At 36.7% G+C, this 16,668-nt stretch overlaps 1 protein-coding gene across 13 annotated transcripts in view; it reads left to right on the top strand.

The window, feature by feature from the left end:
- CCSER2 (coiled-coil serine rich protein 2) overlaps positions 1-16,668 on the top strand; it is a 186,111-nt gene that overhangs the window by 88,986 nt on the left and 80,457 nt on the right. For 12 of the 13 annotated variants that reach the window (XM_041750642.1, XM_041750641.1, XM_041750643.1 and 9 more), the window contains 2 exons: positions 650-740; positions 8,263-8,425. In XM_041750642.1, the coding sequence (XP_041606576.1) occupies positions 650-740; positions 8,263-8,425 (254 nt within the window). Of the gene's footprint in view, positions 1-649; positions 741-7,411; positions 7,563-8,262; positions 8,426-16,668 lie in introns of those variants that run through there. The other variant, XM_041750653.1, reaches the window with a different exon arrangement.

The raw sequence follows: 16,668 nt of genomic DNA, 5'->3' as shown, positions 1-16,668 counted from the left end.
AAATTAAGGCAAACCAAGCCAAGTTAGTAGTGGTGCTGAAGGTGGTACTATAGATGGGTTTGGCACCAGGAATGAAATGGAATAATCATGTTGTTAAATGCTTTCATTATTTTACATGAGTGGTCCAATCCCTATATATAATAAAGCACAACCTCTTACACCAGATATGAATAAATTTTGGGAGGTTCTTTACCATTTTTAATTACTCATGTTATCAAGGAAATTGGTAAAAAAAAAAAAAAAGCATGGACTCAGGAGGTAGGCTTTTTGTGTTTGCATCCTACTTTTAGCTCTCTGTGCATTAATTTCAAGTAATTGTACTAGTCATTAAATCATAGGGTTATTTTGAAGTTTAAATGAATTAATATTAGCAAAGTACTTAGTACAGTATCTTGCAGACAGTGAGCATTGTGTAAGTTTAAAAATGAGTTAAAAATTCTTGGTGGGAGGAGGAGTAGGAGAAGGATGTTACAAATAGTTTAACAAGTAAACTAACTGAATCTTTTTTTGTTAAAAATTTTATCTTAAAAGTTGATTTTTACAACACAAATATTGAGTAAATTAAGACTCACAGAGATGTTCTCAAAACTAATGATTAGATACATTTTTTGAAATAGGTTATAGCATTTATTACTGTTTTTGTTCACAGGATATTCTGAATAATCTTGAATCATGTGACCTTGAGGACGATGACCTTATGCTTGATGTGGATCTGCCTGAGGATGCACCTCTTGAAAATGGTAAGTGCAGACAAATTGAAACCCCAAGGACCTATATATAGTTGGGCTGCTTGTCTATGGTTAATTTAATATTTGTTATTTACAAACTTCCTAATCTCAATGGAGGAAGTCTTTTGAGACTGAGAAGCAGTCTTAAGTGATGTTAAATAGATTCATTTGCAAGCTTATTTAAACATTTAAAACCTTGGTTTTGTAGGTCTTAGATATAATTCTGTATGATCCAATTAAATTGTATATCTCTATCACAAAGTAAGTAGTAGATAGGATTTGTCCTTTTCCCCTCTTTGTGCATATACAACTTTTCTTCCTTTTGTTTATTTTGATTCTAAGAAGAAATACATTTTGAGAAACAGATATCATTTGACTTGTGAAAACAGTGCCAAAACTCGTTAAGTTGATATTTTTAAAAGATCAATTCTGAAAATTAAAAAAAAACATTAATTCTGGGAAAATGGTGATCTTCTGAATGAATCACTCCATTTTTTTTTTTTTATTCCCAAATCCAATCTGCCTTCCTCTCTGAATCCCAGTAAGTGCTGAGGTAGTGATTTAGATGGTCTGTATGTAAAAGGGGCTTAGGTACTCTTGCCTCCAATGACTTAGTATTTGTAGGATTTTCTATCTTAAGGACGGATCTAGAATCAGAGACTAGTCTAAAAAAGTCCCTGGGGCAAGGTTCTAGTTGAAATGGAAATCCTTCTGGAGAGAAGGCTGGCTCCAGATTTGTGGATTCCCTGTCAGTCAACATTTGCCTGGTCTCTCAGACCTCCCAGGGGTGAGAGATGAACGAACCAAAGAAGGTGATGAAGTCCTTTTAATACATGATGCTAGAAAAATGCCAGGGATATTTCGGAGAGTGTAGGTGTTCGTTCTAATGCTATTGAGGGTACTAGGAGCTCACATTTGTCACTTCTTTCCCCCTCCAGTGCTGCCAGAATGCTCTGTAACAGTCTCAGAATCTCAGTGGCTTTCAAAATAAACATTTATTTTCCTTATTCATGGATCTGTAGATTAGCAGTTAACTAGGACAGCTCCAGCTGTGGAATTGAATTCAGGTCTACTCCTAGTTTCTTCTTTTGAGACCAGAATTACTTGGAGCAAGTTGCTCTCATGGCAGATGGCAGGACAATAGGTTGAGCAGAAACATGAATTTAATATCTCTTACAGTCTGACTTAGAACCAACATACTGTTCCTTCTGTCCACATTCTGTTGGCCAAAGCAAGTTACATGGCCAAGCCTAATACCAGTAGGACTGGGGAGTGTATTCTGTTTGTAGTGAGAAACTCTGTGACAGGGGACACTGAATATATTATTCTACTAAAGAAGAGAATGAAGAGCTGAGAACATTATCTACTCTACCATAGGGGTAGAGACTGTTACACCTTCTCGAGGTTTTGCTGTCACCTGGGGTACTCTGGTAACCAGAGCTGAGTTCCAGTCAACTGAGAAGGAAAAATCGAGCCAGCATCTGGGAAGAAGAACGGGGAGGAAAAACAACAGAACTCCCAGGATTAGAGTGGCCCAAGGAAATAATGAAAACACAAGGAAATACAGTTGCAGCACAATGCTTTCTGGAGCTATAAAAGATTTCCCAACAGAACAGTTCAGTCGGGACGCCTGGGTGGCTCAGTAGTTGAGCGTTTGCCTTTGGCTCAGGGCGTGATCCTGGAGTTCTGGTACCGAGTCCCACATTGGGCTCCCCACATGGAGCCTGCTTCTCCCTCTGCCTGTGTCTCTGCCTCTCTCTCTCTGTGTCTCTTATGAATAAATAAATAAATCTTTAGAAAAGAAAAGAAAAGAAAAAAGAACAGTTCACTAGATGACAGAAACCATAGCTGGTGTTGAAATCTAAATTAGTGGCCTGGAAGATCAAGTGGAAAAATATTGTAGAACACAGAGGGAAAATATAAACCATTGACAATTATGGGGGGAAAATGAGATGATGATGATCTAGGAGACTTCATATGAAGTCTTAAGGGCTGGTAGTGAGGAGTGAGGGATATACTTCCTTGGAATAAATCACATCCTAGATAATGCATTTTACTTTGACAGATTTTAACAACTCTTTGGAAACTTTATACCCTTTCTGAGCTAAAAGATGAGCCTGAGTCCTCTTTAGAGGACAACAAAAAGTTACCCTCATATTAGATAAAATTAGAATCACAGGGAAATTTAAAGTCTTTGAGTCTTGATTGGGGACTGTGAAAAGTAGGAGGGAACCCTTGAGACATAACATCTCACATTACAGATTTTCCTTGGAGAAGGCAAACAGATATCGACTGTTTTGAGCTAACTGAACACTGAAGAAAGCAGAACATGGGTCTAAAATATGTAGCCTTCACGGGCACCAGACATAATATAGTATTCAGTTTTGGTACCACTGGGGAGTAAGGAATGACTATTCTCTTTATAGCTCTGAGGACCTGGATGACTATATCCACCCACTGAGTTTTTAGATTGGGAGTATAAGAATATTACAAGGACTGGTACTAGGTTTAAAGGAGATTTGTAATCTACTTTTGACTATTGATTTTCATTCCCTTTAGCTTTGGTGGCTATTAAGCAAATTTGGATTGAGTTTTGAATGGGTCATACCAGTGAAGCTGGTATGATCAGCATCACTAATTCTGCCAATATCAGTGGAATTTTTACCAACAAGAGACTGAAACCTTGTTGAGATCTTTAGTTTGGGTTTGATTTTGGACACAAGCTTGTTACGACTTCCTTATTCATAAGGAACCTTCTGGGATTTCAAGGAAGAGTCCATGAGGAGAATATTCAGGTGGCAATTACATTTGTGTAGTAAATCATGACCTATTAGGTAGCATATGTAATAACACAGAGGCGGAAAGAATGTTTGTTGGTCAGGTGTTTCTTGGATTATTAGGGGCTAGGATTTGGGAAGTGAGAGTTACTGGAAGTATCCATAACTGAGTTGTTTGGTGACACTGAGGGGGAGATTATATAATATAGGGTTTAAGATTGATACTGTACTTCCTCTAGCAGTAAAACATTTGCAAGATCTTCTAAGGGTAAAACTGGAAATTGAGTACTTGATTTCCCCTGCAGAACACTTTGATTAATCACCTTTATTTTTTCTTTTATTTCTTAGGTGATACAGAATAGATGTTTTTTCAATACTCTGCTATTATAAGCATACTGAGAGACTTCTTTCTCTAGTGTTTGATTGGCTGTGGTGGAAGCATCTAGTTGTTATATGTGGAGGACATGATTTTATTTTGCATTGTATTCTCCACTTTTCTAAGGCTCTTTCTGAGTATTATAAGTCTGGCAATGAGGCTATATTTATCCTATTTCTGCCTTAAAAATCTGTTATAGAACATGAGGAGACAGACAGGTCACACCTCTTTCAGTATATATCCCTGAATGCTACCTAAAGGCGTTAGTCTACTCTTAAAGTCTGCAGTAGATTTATCTTTTCTTTCTTTACAGAACTGAATCAGAGCCCAGTCTGCATTCATAAAGACTTTGTTGACAGCATCTGGAAGTCCTTTTCTAAACCTCTTCTAGTTTCCTATGCAATTGATGGGAGTTCAGTACATATTACCCCAAAATATGGCACTGTGGTGTATTGAATATTTTAAGCTCAAGGAATTTGAGAAAATGGCAGAAGCAGGAAAGTGACTTGGACCTCTTCCCCACCTCACGCTCCTCCCCAGAAGGAGGTCATATAACCCTCACTGAGAGGTACCTTCCCTATACCCAGAGGAAAGGCACATTCTTAATACCAAGACAAAGGGATTCCCAAGAAGAATCCCAAAAATATAGGGCTTGCTAGGTTTCTTTCAGTTTACTGCAGTTACCTCTTACTCCTTAAGCTATAGTATTCCTCCATGACTGACCACTTTTCATCAGCCTAGCATAAAAATACATAGGTCTGTTTCTTTGGGTCTTTATTTCCTGGGAAGGCTCCCATGTCACATATCATATTAATTAAGTTTGTATGCTTTCCTTCTGTTAATCTGCCTTGTCAGGGTCAAGAAAAACTCTTCCTCTTCTTTTTTGTTTTTTTGTTTTTTGTTTTTATGATAGTCACAGAGAGAGAGAGAGAGAGAGAGAGAGAGGCAGAGACACAGGCAGAGGGAGAAGCAGGCTCCATGCACCGGGAGCCCGATGTGGGATTCGATCGTGGGTCTTCAGGATCATGCCCTGGGGCAAAGGCAGGCGCCAAACTGCTGTGCCACCCAGGGATCCCAGCTCTTCCTCTTCTACATAATCAATCACGGGTCCTTAAGTCACGTGGCCTTCAGATTCTTCACACTGGCCTCTTTCATTTTATTTTTTGCACCTGGGGTTTCCTCTAACGTATGAACTAATAGACCTAGGGATCCTGGGTTATCAGTTCCTGAAAGTATTCTAAATTCCTCTGCAAATTGCTTCAGTCTTATTTAGACCTTAGAAAACATATAGCCATGACTCTCAGCTTAGAATGAGACCAACCTTATGGGGTTTTCCTCTTCTGAAAGATGTTTAACTTTAAAAGATGTAGTGAGCCTTTGAGGTTTCTTGCCAGCTTCAGGGTAGGGAAACAGGTCAAGGAGAGATGGGGCAGAGCAAAATGGAGGAGCATAGAATGAGGGAAGAATAAAGGGAGAAAGGACTTTAGGCTTCAGTTGTGATTAGGAAAGATCTGAAAGACACAGTTGTTTTAATTTTCTTACTTTTTTCTTTTACCTTTATCAAGGGATCTCTCTCTCTCTCTTTTTTTTTTGGTTTGATTTATTTATTTATTCATGGTAGACGGGGGGGGGGGGGGGGGGGTGGGCAGAGACACAGGCAGAGGGAGAAGCAGGCTCCATGCCAGGAGCCCGACGCGGGACTCGATCCTGGGACTCTAGGATCATGCCCTGGGCTAAAGGCAGGCGCTAAACTGCTGAGCCACCCAGGGATCCCGGCATTTTTTCTTATAATTTTATTTACATTTTATTTTCTGTAGCTTACTTTATCATAAGAACCACAGCATGTAGTACATATAATATGCGAAATATGTGTTAAATGACTGTGTTATTGGTAAAGCTTCCAGTCAATGGTAGGCTATTAATAGTTAAGTTGGGGGGAGTCAGAAGTTTCACGGATATTTGACTATGCAGGAGGTCCCATACCTCTTTCACATTGTTCAAAGGTCAGCTGTATAAAGCAGGACCCTTGAAGAGTCTTGGAGTAGTCATTTATCTGAAAATTTAGGCCCCTCTATCTCCATTTCTACCAATAGCCGTTTGTGGTCATGGCAAATGTTTGTTTCCAGTGTTTATTTGCCATAGTGCCTGTGGTTGAGCTCTTGTTTCAATACAGGTGCTTTAATTTGTAGCCTGTGTGTAGTATCAACAACCTCTCTAGTAAACACAAAAATGGCATGTCAATTTTAGGCACTTTAATTTCCCACAGTTTTTAACCCCATCTCCTGGCCTATTTGCCTGGTTTGCCTGAGGTGGTAATTGCTTATTACTCTGCATGTGCTGTGTTGGTGATATCCTAGTTGCATATCAGATTTTTATTATGACAGAATTTGTTTGGGGAGTAGAAGAACTTCACTTGCTTTGAATTAAATATGATCTCAGATGAAAGTAGATACAGATTAACCCTCAGCTGTATAGAATTGCTTAAATCAAAGTAACATTTTAATGCCATGAGAAATACTTGATGAGCTTGAGAAGTACTTGAGTGACTGAGCTTAACTGAGTCTCTGAGTTCTCATACAAATGTGAACTAAAATCAGTGTTAAGCCTTTTTGAGATTTCTTTTTTAAGATTTTATTTTATTTATTCATGAGAGACAGAGAGAGAGAGAGGCAGAGACACAGGCTGAGGGAGAAGCAGGCTCCATGCAGGGAGCCCGATGTGGGACTCGATCCCGGGGTCCCAGGGTCACGCCCTGAGCCGAAGGCAGGAGCCAAACCGCTGAGCCACCCAGGGATCCCTATTTCTGAGATATTTTTAAGTTTATTTTTCTTTTCTGATCTCATCTTCTACACCTGATTTTTTTCATTATTAATGGTCACCATGCCTTTATTTATCTAACGGTCAGGTTTTCTGTAATTGAACTTAAAAAAATTAAAGAAATAGATTATGATTAATCTCAATAAAATGACAAGAAATTGAAATAATTTCAAATGTAAGGTTTTTTTAAAAAAAATTTCCTTTAAAAAATTTTAAAACTATAAAATGTATAGTTTTCCCCCAAAGTTGATTTCTCTAATGATTATAAACAAAGTTTCAGAGTCTTTTAAAAAGTTATGCAAAATTATTATGCATTTAGAAATGTTACAGTGAGTTTAATGTTTATGAGAATTAAACAGTTATACTTTATTTTAACTACTTTCTTGGAGTGGAGAAGTTTGTTTTTATCTGGTGTACTGTATGAAACACTTTCATATTTCAACTTCAAGTTTTAGGTTAAGTGAAAATAATCTTTTAAGTAATGAGTTTTTTTTAAATTGGGGATTACATTGCTTTCTAATGTCTTTATCAAGGAATTTTGAGCATTCTGGGTTTGAACTTTCTCATGTGATAATTCTCAGACTAGAGAAACCTTTCCTGTTCCTGGCTTGAGTTAGTGTTTGGTTGTATTTTTAGTAACAGTCCTAACTCAGTAGCTATGTAACCACTGAGCGAAGATGGAGTCACAGGGTAAACTGGGCTTGCTTCCCACAGGGAGGGCTGGGAGTTGAGCAGGAAGGAAGGCCTGTTTGTCAGAGCCTTGTATGCAACTATGTCTGAGTAGGCAGCCGGCGACACAATGTCTCCCTTGTACAGAGTAACTCTCCTAGTGAGAGCTCAGATATGTGAGGAAAAAGTGTTTGGGTAAGTGAAGAAGAGGCTTGGGGTGTTTCAAGGAGATTCTTTCCTTGTTTTTGTGGCATTTGGATTTCAGGGAGTGTACTATTTGTTGCTGCAAAGTACTGGCTTTGTTTTCAGTGGCATTTTAGACTTTTTGAACACGCTCTACTGTAGGCAGATTGAAGCCTCTTACTTTCTAAACTGTGAGCTTAATTTAAGAAATACGATCTGTTTGTGACGAAAACTTAATTTGTGCTTCTTGAAATCAGTGGAAGCTAATTGTAGCGTTCATTTTTGGGAACGAGTTCTCTGCTAGACTTAAAATCTTCTATTTTTTCAGATCATTTTCATTCTGAAGTCAGAACCAGCCAGTGATAATGATGAAAACCACTAAAAACTGATTACTGGTGTTTAAAATGTATAATGTTCATAACAAGGATAATTTGCTTGTTTTAAAACACTGAGGCCGTTGTTATTTAAGTGCCTGTGATATGAAAGTTTTATGATTTACTTCAGTTTGAATACTGTAGAGTTCAGTTTTTACCAAAAGAACTGGTTACTTCTCCTCTGGAAATGTTGATTTTGTAATTAGCCCATATAAATGGCTGGTATTTTTAGCATATCATTTTTATATTCTCTGCAGCATTTAATTATCAAGCTATAAGTAGTTAACTTTTATAGAGTGTGTACATGTTTATAGTGTTTTGCTTTTGAATCTGTTTAGTGGAGTGTGACAATATGAACCGCTTTGACCGGTCAGACAGAAATGTTCGGCAGTCTCAGGAAGGATTTTGGAAAAGGCCGCCCCAGAGGTGGAGTGGACAGGAGCATTACCACCTCAGCCATCCTGACCACTATCATCACCATGGAAAAAGTGACTTGAGCAGGTGAGTCTAATTTAGATTACATTTCCTATCTTTTGATTAATTTTGAATCATACTATTCCCCTGCCCCCACAAAACTGTATTTTAATCTGGTTTTTAGAGGCACCAAAAAATACTTCAAGTTGTATGCGGTGCTAATTAGATGATATGTCTGATTCTTTCTTTTTGGCCCAAATCTTTTTTCATTAGCTTTATCATAACTAAAAATATTTATGTTTGCTATTTGGGCATCATGTTTTGGTGTGATTTTCTAGCTCTCATTTGGGAATGATTATACGTTGAATTTGTTAAAGTTAATTATTTAAAAATGATGTATGAAATTAGTGCCAAGTGATTTGTCTTTTTTTTTAATCTTCTTTTGCTTATATAAATAAATCAAAACTTAGAAGGTAACTCAAAAGTTAATTTAAAAGTTCTCAAGTACAATTAGAAACAGAGGAAGATACTTTAAATGCTAGAATTCTTTGCCTCTTTGAAGCATTGCATAGTCTTTAATTTGATAAGATTTTATGTGTAATATGGCTCTGTAGACAGTCAAACCTGGGATCAAACCCTGGCCTGACACAAATAGGTTTGTGAGTTGAAATAATTTATTTACACCTTCTCTACCTCAGTTTTCACCTGTAAAACATAATTAATAATACCTTTCTCTCAGCGTTCGAGGGTAAGGGACACAAGTACTTGAGCAGTATATGGCTTAGAGTGTGCACCCAGTGGTGATAGTTATTAATTTTCTTCCTTTCACTTCCTCATCTCATTTCACTGGGGATTTGAGGTCATTTTGAGACATAGGTACAATACAGATAATAAAATTGGATAAAGAAACAATAGAAGGGAAATGTATAACCCCATATAGTTCTTGAAGTGAGAAAAAAAAAATTGGCTCTAAGACTCCTTGAAGCAAAAACAAAGACCAAATCTTGATCCATTACAAGATTTATACTATACCTGAGATAAACGATGTATTTCTCCTGAATTGATTTGCTTTAATGAGACAGAAACCTGAAAGAAGTTGCTTTGCATGAGTTCTTAAAAGGGGGATGCTTTGTGATATAGTGGACAGGTCTCAGCTTCTCAAAGTAGAAATAATGACAAATTCCTCAAGTCTGTTTTTTACTTATGTTCTTCAGTGCAAGCTACAAAGATCTCTACACTAGGTGGGAAAAGGCAGTGCTGCAGTGGGTCACAAAATAATGAGGTTTAACTAAAGATTCTTATGTTGGTATAATTTGGCGTAAGGATAAAATATAGAAGATCTAGAAGAATACATGGAGAATATATTTTTCTAGACATTATTTTGGCTTTTGTTTTTTATAGCTGGGATTTTGATAAGGAATGGACATTGGAGAGTTCTTATTATCAGGCAGGAATATGATGTAGATAGTCGTGATTGCAAATAATGAAGATTATGCTTCTCTCATCTTTGATGGTTGGTTTATAGAAGGTAAATTTAAGGCCAACTTATGAAAATTTAGAAGCCTAACTAAAATGTGAGCCATTGCTTATACTTATGATAAGATTTATTCATCCATTTAACAGTTATTCATTGAGAACCTGTATGTTCAACTCTGTGCTAAATTCTCAAGCTGGGATGAATTTGGAGATAGTGTGAGAGGTGATAACTGTGGATTGGTAATGGCTTCTTAGAGCATTGTTCTGAGGATGCTAAAAATGCATGAGCTCAGTTGGCTTCATTGCAGTTATTGGGTATGTAGAAGATTGATTTGCCTCTTCCATCCCATCCACAGTTGAATAGTAAATACCTCTTGGATGTTGAGTCTGTGGGAGAGGCAGGTATGTAGGCAGTTATATTGCAGTATTAGTGCAGTACAGTGTTGATAGGTGCCTTAGTAAAGTGATTTATATAGATTCCAGAAGCATGCAACATCTGATGTTTGTCTAGGGTACTGGTATGTAAAGGAAGTTACTATTGAACAGGTAAGTATGACTGTAGAGATTGCAGAGGAGTAGTTTCTATAGGAGAAGGATGAGTATTTCGATGGAAAAAATAGCATGTGCAAAACCATGTATCTGTACTTTGGCATTTTCAGTGAACTGAGTTCATAGCTGGATTGCCAGGTCATTTGGAGGATTGAATAGATGTGATCTTTAACTCTTAACAGCAAAAGTCTCTATTTTAAGATAGAATAGCAAATTTCAACCTGAAATGGAACAATAAATCAGACTGTCCCAAATGGATGAATTACCTGGATGGAGGTAGTAATCTCTGTCCCTGGGAATAATAAAGCTGAGACTGAGTCATCCTTCAGAAAAGTTAAAGAACACTTTCCAAAAACCATATTCTTGGATGTTAATAGGTATAGAAGAGCAATTATCTGATCAAATAGTATAGGAATAAACAAATTAATGTTAAATGAGTTTTTTTAATAGTGGGCTTTACATTGCCTTTAAGATGTAAATATAGTACTACTATTTTGCAAAATGTAATTAAAGATAGAATATATAGCCATTTCACAAAACATAGGACCACAGATCCCTTTTAGACAGTGTAGTTTGCAGGACTAGTGATTTGTGGATCTTCCACACTGGTGATTCTTAGTGAGGAGAGAGAGATGCACCATATTCTTGGGGGTTGGTCATTTGACCCAATGGAGAACTTTTCAACAAGTGGGCACTGGTTCATCATGAATAGTTATAGGTTAACCAGTTTATTGATCCCTTCGGGGGGGATGGCCCTTTAGGATGGCCATCTGGGTTTGGGACTTCTAGATCCCCTAGAGCTAGTTATGGGTTGGGTGGTACAGAGAGAAACCCCATTTAAGACAAGCATTACTCTCCAGTATACCTTAAAACTATTCTTTTCTCTCCATGCCTTGATTTTTAAAAATCTGGATGCACTAACCCCAGAGCCTTTTTAAATTTTATTTTATTTTTTTTTTATGATAGTCACAGAGAGAGAGAGAGAGAGAGAGGCAGAGACACAGGCGGAGGGAGAAGCAGGCTCCATGCACCGGGAGCCCGATGTGGGATTCGATCCCGGGTCTCCAGGATCGCGCCCTGGGCCAAAGGCACGGGCCGAACCGCTGCGCCACCCAGGGATCCCTTAACATTACATATGCAAAAGTATCTCTTTCCCATTCTGTGACTTCTTGAGTGTAAGTTCCCTTTCCTTTCTGTCCTTTAATTCTCATCATTGTCTTTTTTTTTTAAATTATAGAAATATGTCTTACCCATATTTCAGAGGACTGGTAGTTCAGAACCACGGTTTCCTTTATATTTTTTTTTATCATAATACTATGCTCTCTTTTCATCTGCCCTAAGCTTTCACTCCTCTCTCTCCCCAACCTCATTCTTTTTCTATACCTTCCACTATGCTATATGGAATTCTCTCACATCCTAAAAAATTCGCATTCTTGACCTCTGCCTACAGATTGTAGCTGAAATGTTAACTTTCCTAAATGTACTAATTCCCCCAGTAGTATTTTTATATGAAGGATTCTTATTTTCCAATCACTCTAGTAGCTTACTGTTTAGAGGTGAGGTCTTTGTCTTCACTCCTTATTTGCTTCTAATTGTAGTATTCTTCAGTCTCTTTCCTTTGAGATGTAGGGTATTTGGCTGAGTAAAATCCTCCTTATGGTCCCTAACCCATGCTGACAAAAATCTTTACCCTTTCCTCCCCATCTTAAGCTTTGCTGCAATCCTGAGTGCTTCCAGTGTTCATGCCATGATTCTCAATTGAGGATTTTCCCTTCTATTCATATTTTGTTGAGAGTTTTTGTCATGAGAGTGTTGGGAGTTTGTCAAATGCTATTTCTGTGACTGTTGAGATAATCTTTTTTTTTTCTTTGCCTTTATTCTCTTAACGTAGTATATGACATTGACTGATTTACATTTGTTGAACCGCCTTTGCATTTCTTGGATACATTGTACTGGTCATGGTATATAATCCTTTTATGTGTTGCTGCATTCAATTTGCTAGTATTGTGTTGAGGATTTTTGTGTATATATTCATAATAAGTATTAGTCTATAATTTTCTTTTCTTGAGATGGCTTTTTATGTATTTTTGGTATGATGATCATATATATTGAATAGGGAAGTGTTTCTTTCATTTCTGTTTTCGTAAGACCTTGTAGAATTCACCAGCGCAGTTATTTAGGCTTGGACTTTTCTTTGTGGAAATTTTTTTGATTACTAATTTAATCTCTATAGATGTTTTATAGATATCTGTTAGGTTTTGTTAGTTTGTAGTGTCGCTCAAGTCTTTTATTTCCTTGTTGACCTTTTTCCTTGTTCTATCCATTAATGAGGAGGAGGTATTAAAGTCTCTAACTACAGTTTATCTTATAGGGAAGGTTGGATAGCAACACATTCTCTCAGTTTTTGTTTATATGGTGATGTTTTAATTTCTCTTTAATTTTGAAGGCTAATTTTGTGGGATATAGAATTCTTGGTTGACAATCTTCCTTTTAACATTTTGGACCCCCATGCTTTCTTTCTTTCTTTTTTTTTTTTAAGATTTTATTTATTTATTCATAGTGAGGAGAGAGAGATGCACCATATACACACACAGAGAAGCAGGCTCCATGCAGGAGCCCAACGTGGGACTCCATCCCAGGTCTCCAGGATAACGCCCTGGGCTGAAGGTGGTGCTAAACCTCTGAGCCATCCGGGCTGTCCGACCCCCATGCTTTCTGATGAAAAGTCAGCAGTCTTAATCTTACTGGGCATGTCTTTTGATGAGTCATATTCTTCTTGATTTATTCAGGATTCTCACTTTTTCTTTAGCTTTTGACAGCTTGTGATGTGTTTCTCTTAATATATTTTGGAGTTGAGCAAATGACTAGACAGCAGGTGTTTGTTTTGTTTTGTTTCGTTTTTAAAATGCCTTAAACCAATAAGTATCCCAGCCTTTGCCAAGGGGCTCTTTATGTGTGTATGTGTGTGTGTGTGTGTGTGTTTAAGGATACTTTCAGCAACCTGGTAAGCATTTTGCAGCTCTGCCTTAGCCTTCTTTTCCTCCTTGCTCGGAGACTCAGGGTCAGCCAAGGGTGAGAGGTAAAGGCCTTCTCAGGCATTTCCTCAGCATGTGTGCGGCTCTATACAGGTGTATGGCCTCCTCTATGTCCAAGAATATGTTGGGGCTTTTCAAAGCCTCCTGTGGGCATCTCCTTCCTCAGTTTTTTTTGTTTTGTTTTGTTTTTCTTTTTTAAGGTATTTGATTACCTTCTTGTTTACCCCAATTGCTATTGCCATCTCACACAGCTTAAAATTTTAAGCAATTGCACTATTTTTTTTTTCAACAAATGTGCTAGAGATAAGGCTGTTCCCACTGAGAAACCTCGGAATTAGGTCAAATAAAACAACTGAGAATGGGCCTTTTCTAGGGAGGTGCTAGTTAGGTCAAATAGTAACTATTTTCTGGAAATGGTGCTTTTCAAAGAATTCCAAACCCAGTTTACCATCTACCCCTCCCCCTAGTGATTGCTGCATTTCACTGCTATTATGCTTGTAAAGCTCTTGTTTTTCAAGCTAACACAGAGCTGGGGAGATAGGCATGGCAACAGAATAAATTAAAATCCATAGACTTGTTCTCACCACGATTAAACTGGGTTTCTTTCCTTTTCTTCTTCTTCTTTTTTAATAAGTGCTCCTTAGTTGTGGCAAGCATTTGGTTGATTTCCATAGTACTGAATAAGTTGATTTTGACAAATTTGCCAGTATTTTCAGTGCTTTTATGGAAGAATGAGCTTTTTGGAGATCTTTATTCTGCCATTCTAGAAATACCTACTCTCATTTTTTTTTTTAATTAATAGACTTAATTTCTTAGAACAGTTTTAGGTTTAGAAATACTGAGCAGAACGCAAAGTCTCCTTGTATACTACCTCTTTTATACAATTTTATACAATTTTTCCTATTATCAACATCTTGCACTAGTTGTTACAATCGATGAGTCACTATTGATACACTTATTAACTAAAATCCATAGTTTACATTAGGGTTCGTTTGCTCTGTGTATACATCCTGTAGCCTTTGACAAATGCATAATGATCTGTATTTGCCATTACCTCTCATACAGAATAATTTCATGTCCTTAGACTTCCATGTCCTTGTATTATCCCTTCCTTCTCCCCCAGCCCCCATCAATACTAATGGCAACCACTGATCTTTTCACTGTCTCCATAGCTTTGTCTTTTCCAGAATGCCATGTAGGTGTAGTCTTTTCAGATTGACTTCTTTCACTCAGCACTATGTATTTAAATTTCCTCCATGTCTTTTCATGGCTTGATACCTCATTTCTTTTTATCACTAAATAAGTACATTGTGTGGCTGTACTGTAGTTCATTTATCCATTAACCTCCTGAAACACATCTTGATTGCTTCCAAAATTTGGCCATTATGAATAAAGTTGCTTTAAGCATTTACATATGTAAGTTTCAAACTTGTTTTGATAAATATCAAGAAGTACAGTTGCTGGATCATATAAATAAGATGTTTAGTTTGGTAGGAAATTAACAAATTGGCTGTACATTTTGCATTTTGTTCAGCAGTGAATAAGAGCTCCTGTTGTTACACATCTTCACCAGCATTTGGTGTTGTGTTTTGGATTTTAGCCATTCTAATAGGAGCCGTAGTGATATCTCATTGTCTTAATTTGTAGTTCCCTAAGGATATATAATGTTGGACATTTTTTTCATACGTCTCTTTGCCATTTGCCATTCTTTAGTGAGATGTCTTCGTAGAACTTTTGCTCCTTTTCAAATTTGTTTTCTTGTTGAATTTTAAGAGTTCTTTGTATATTTTAGATACCAATCCCTTATCAGACATTTTACAAATATTTTCTCCCAGTCTGTGACTTGCCTTTTCAAATCTCCTAATTAATTTTTTTTTTTAAAGAGCAGGTGTTTTAAATTTTAGGCAGATTTTTAAATTTTTTCTTTCATGGATTGTACTTTTTCTATTGTATCTAAAAAGTTATTGCCCATCACAGTGTCACCTGGATTTTCTTCCTTGTTATCTTGTAGTTTTACATTTTCCATTTAGATCTTTGATACATGTTGAGTTAATTTTTGTGAACTGTGTGAAGGGTCATTTTTTCTTTTTTTGCATATGAATTCTAGTTTTTCTGTTATCACTTTTTGAAAAGATTAGTCTTTTTTGTTTTTTATTTTTGTCTTTTCCTAGGTTTTCTTATCTCTTTATTGAAGTATAATTAATATACAATGTTATATTCATTTCAGGTGTACAACATACTGATTCAGCAGTTCTATACTCAGTACTCACCATGATAGAGTCACCATCTGTCAACCAAAACAACATTATTACAATGTGACTAATAGTATTCTTTGTGCTGTGACTAATCTCTGTGACTTATTCATTTTATAACTGGAAATTTGTTCCCTTAATACCCTTTGTTCATTTCACACACACACCCCCCCATCCCCTCTAGCAACCATCAATTTGTTTACTGTATTTAAAAGTTTGTTTCTTTCTTTGACATATTTCACCTAGCATACCTTGTAGGTCCATTCATGTTGCAAATGGCAAGATCTTTTCTTTTCTTTTTTAATAGCTGAGTAATATTCCATTGTGTGCATACATATGCGCGTGCACACACACACACACACACACACACACACACTACATCATCTTCATTCACCTGTCAGTGGACACTTAAGTTGCTTCCATATTGTGGCTGTTATAAATAATACTGCAGTAAACATAAGCATGCATATTATCTTTTCAAATCAGTATTTTTGTTTTCTTGAGTAAATACTCAGTAGAGGAATTATTAAGTTAATATGGTATTTCTGTTATCCTGTCTTCTTTGAAATGACTTTGTTCTTTTGTCAAAGATCATTTGATTATATGTGTGGATACATTTTGGATTCTCTTTTTTTGTTCCGCAGATCTATTTTTTCATCAGTACCACAGTCTCGATTACTGTCACTTCATGTAGTAAGTGGAAATCAGATAGTGCCAGTATTCTCTCTTTTTCTTTGGTATTGATTATTCTGGCTCTTCTTCCTGTGCGTGTAGACTTTAAAATCACTTTGCTTGATATTCACAAAATAATTTGGTGGGATTTTGATTGAGATTGTGTTGAATCTAACATTGAAAAAATATAAGAACCATGAATATAAACATAATATATTTATTTTTAATATACAATTTTTATTAAAGATGAGAAAAGAAACATTAATGGTTTTGTGAGGTCAAAATGTGACTCAGATTAGGAAATAAAGAAGAAAAATTCTCTTTCTCCTTGTCTTTTACACACACA

The sequence above is a fragment of the Vulpes lagopus genome, chromosome 3 (genome assembly GCF_018345385.1).
Source record: "Vulpes lagopus strain Blue_001 chromosome 3, ASM1834538v1, whole genome shotgun sequence".
In the NCBI taxonomy this organism is placed as follows: domain Eukaryota; kingdom Metazoa; phylum Chordata; class Mammalia; order Carnivora; family Canidae; genus Vulpes; species Vulpes lagopus.
Note: the sequence above shows the minus strand (reverse complement) of the source record. Positions and strands in the feature narration are given on the sequence as shown.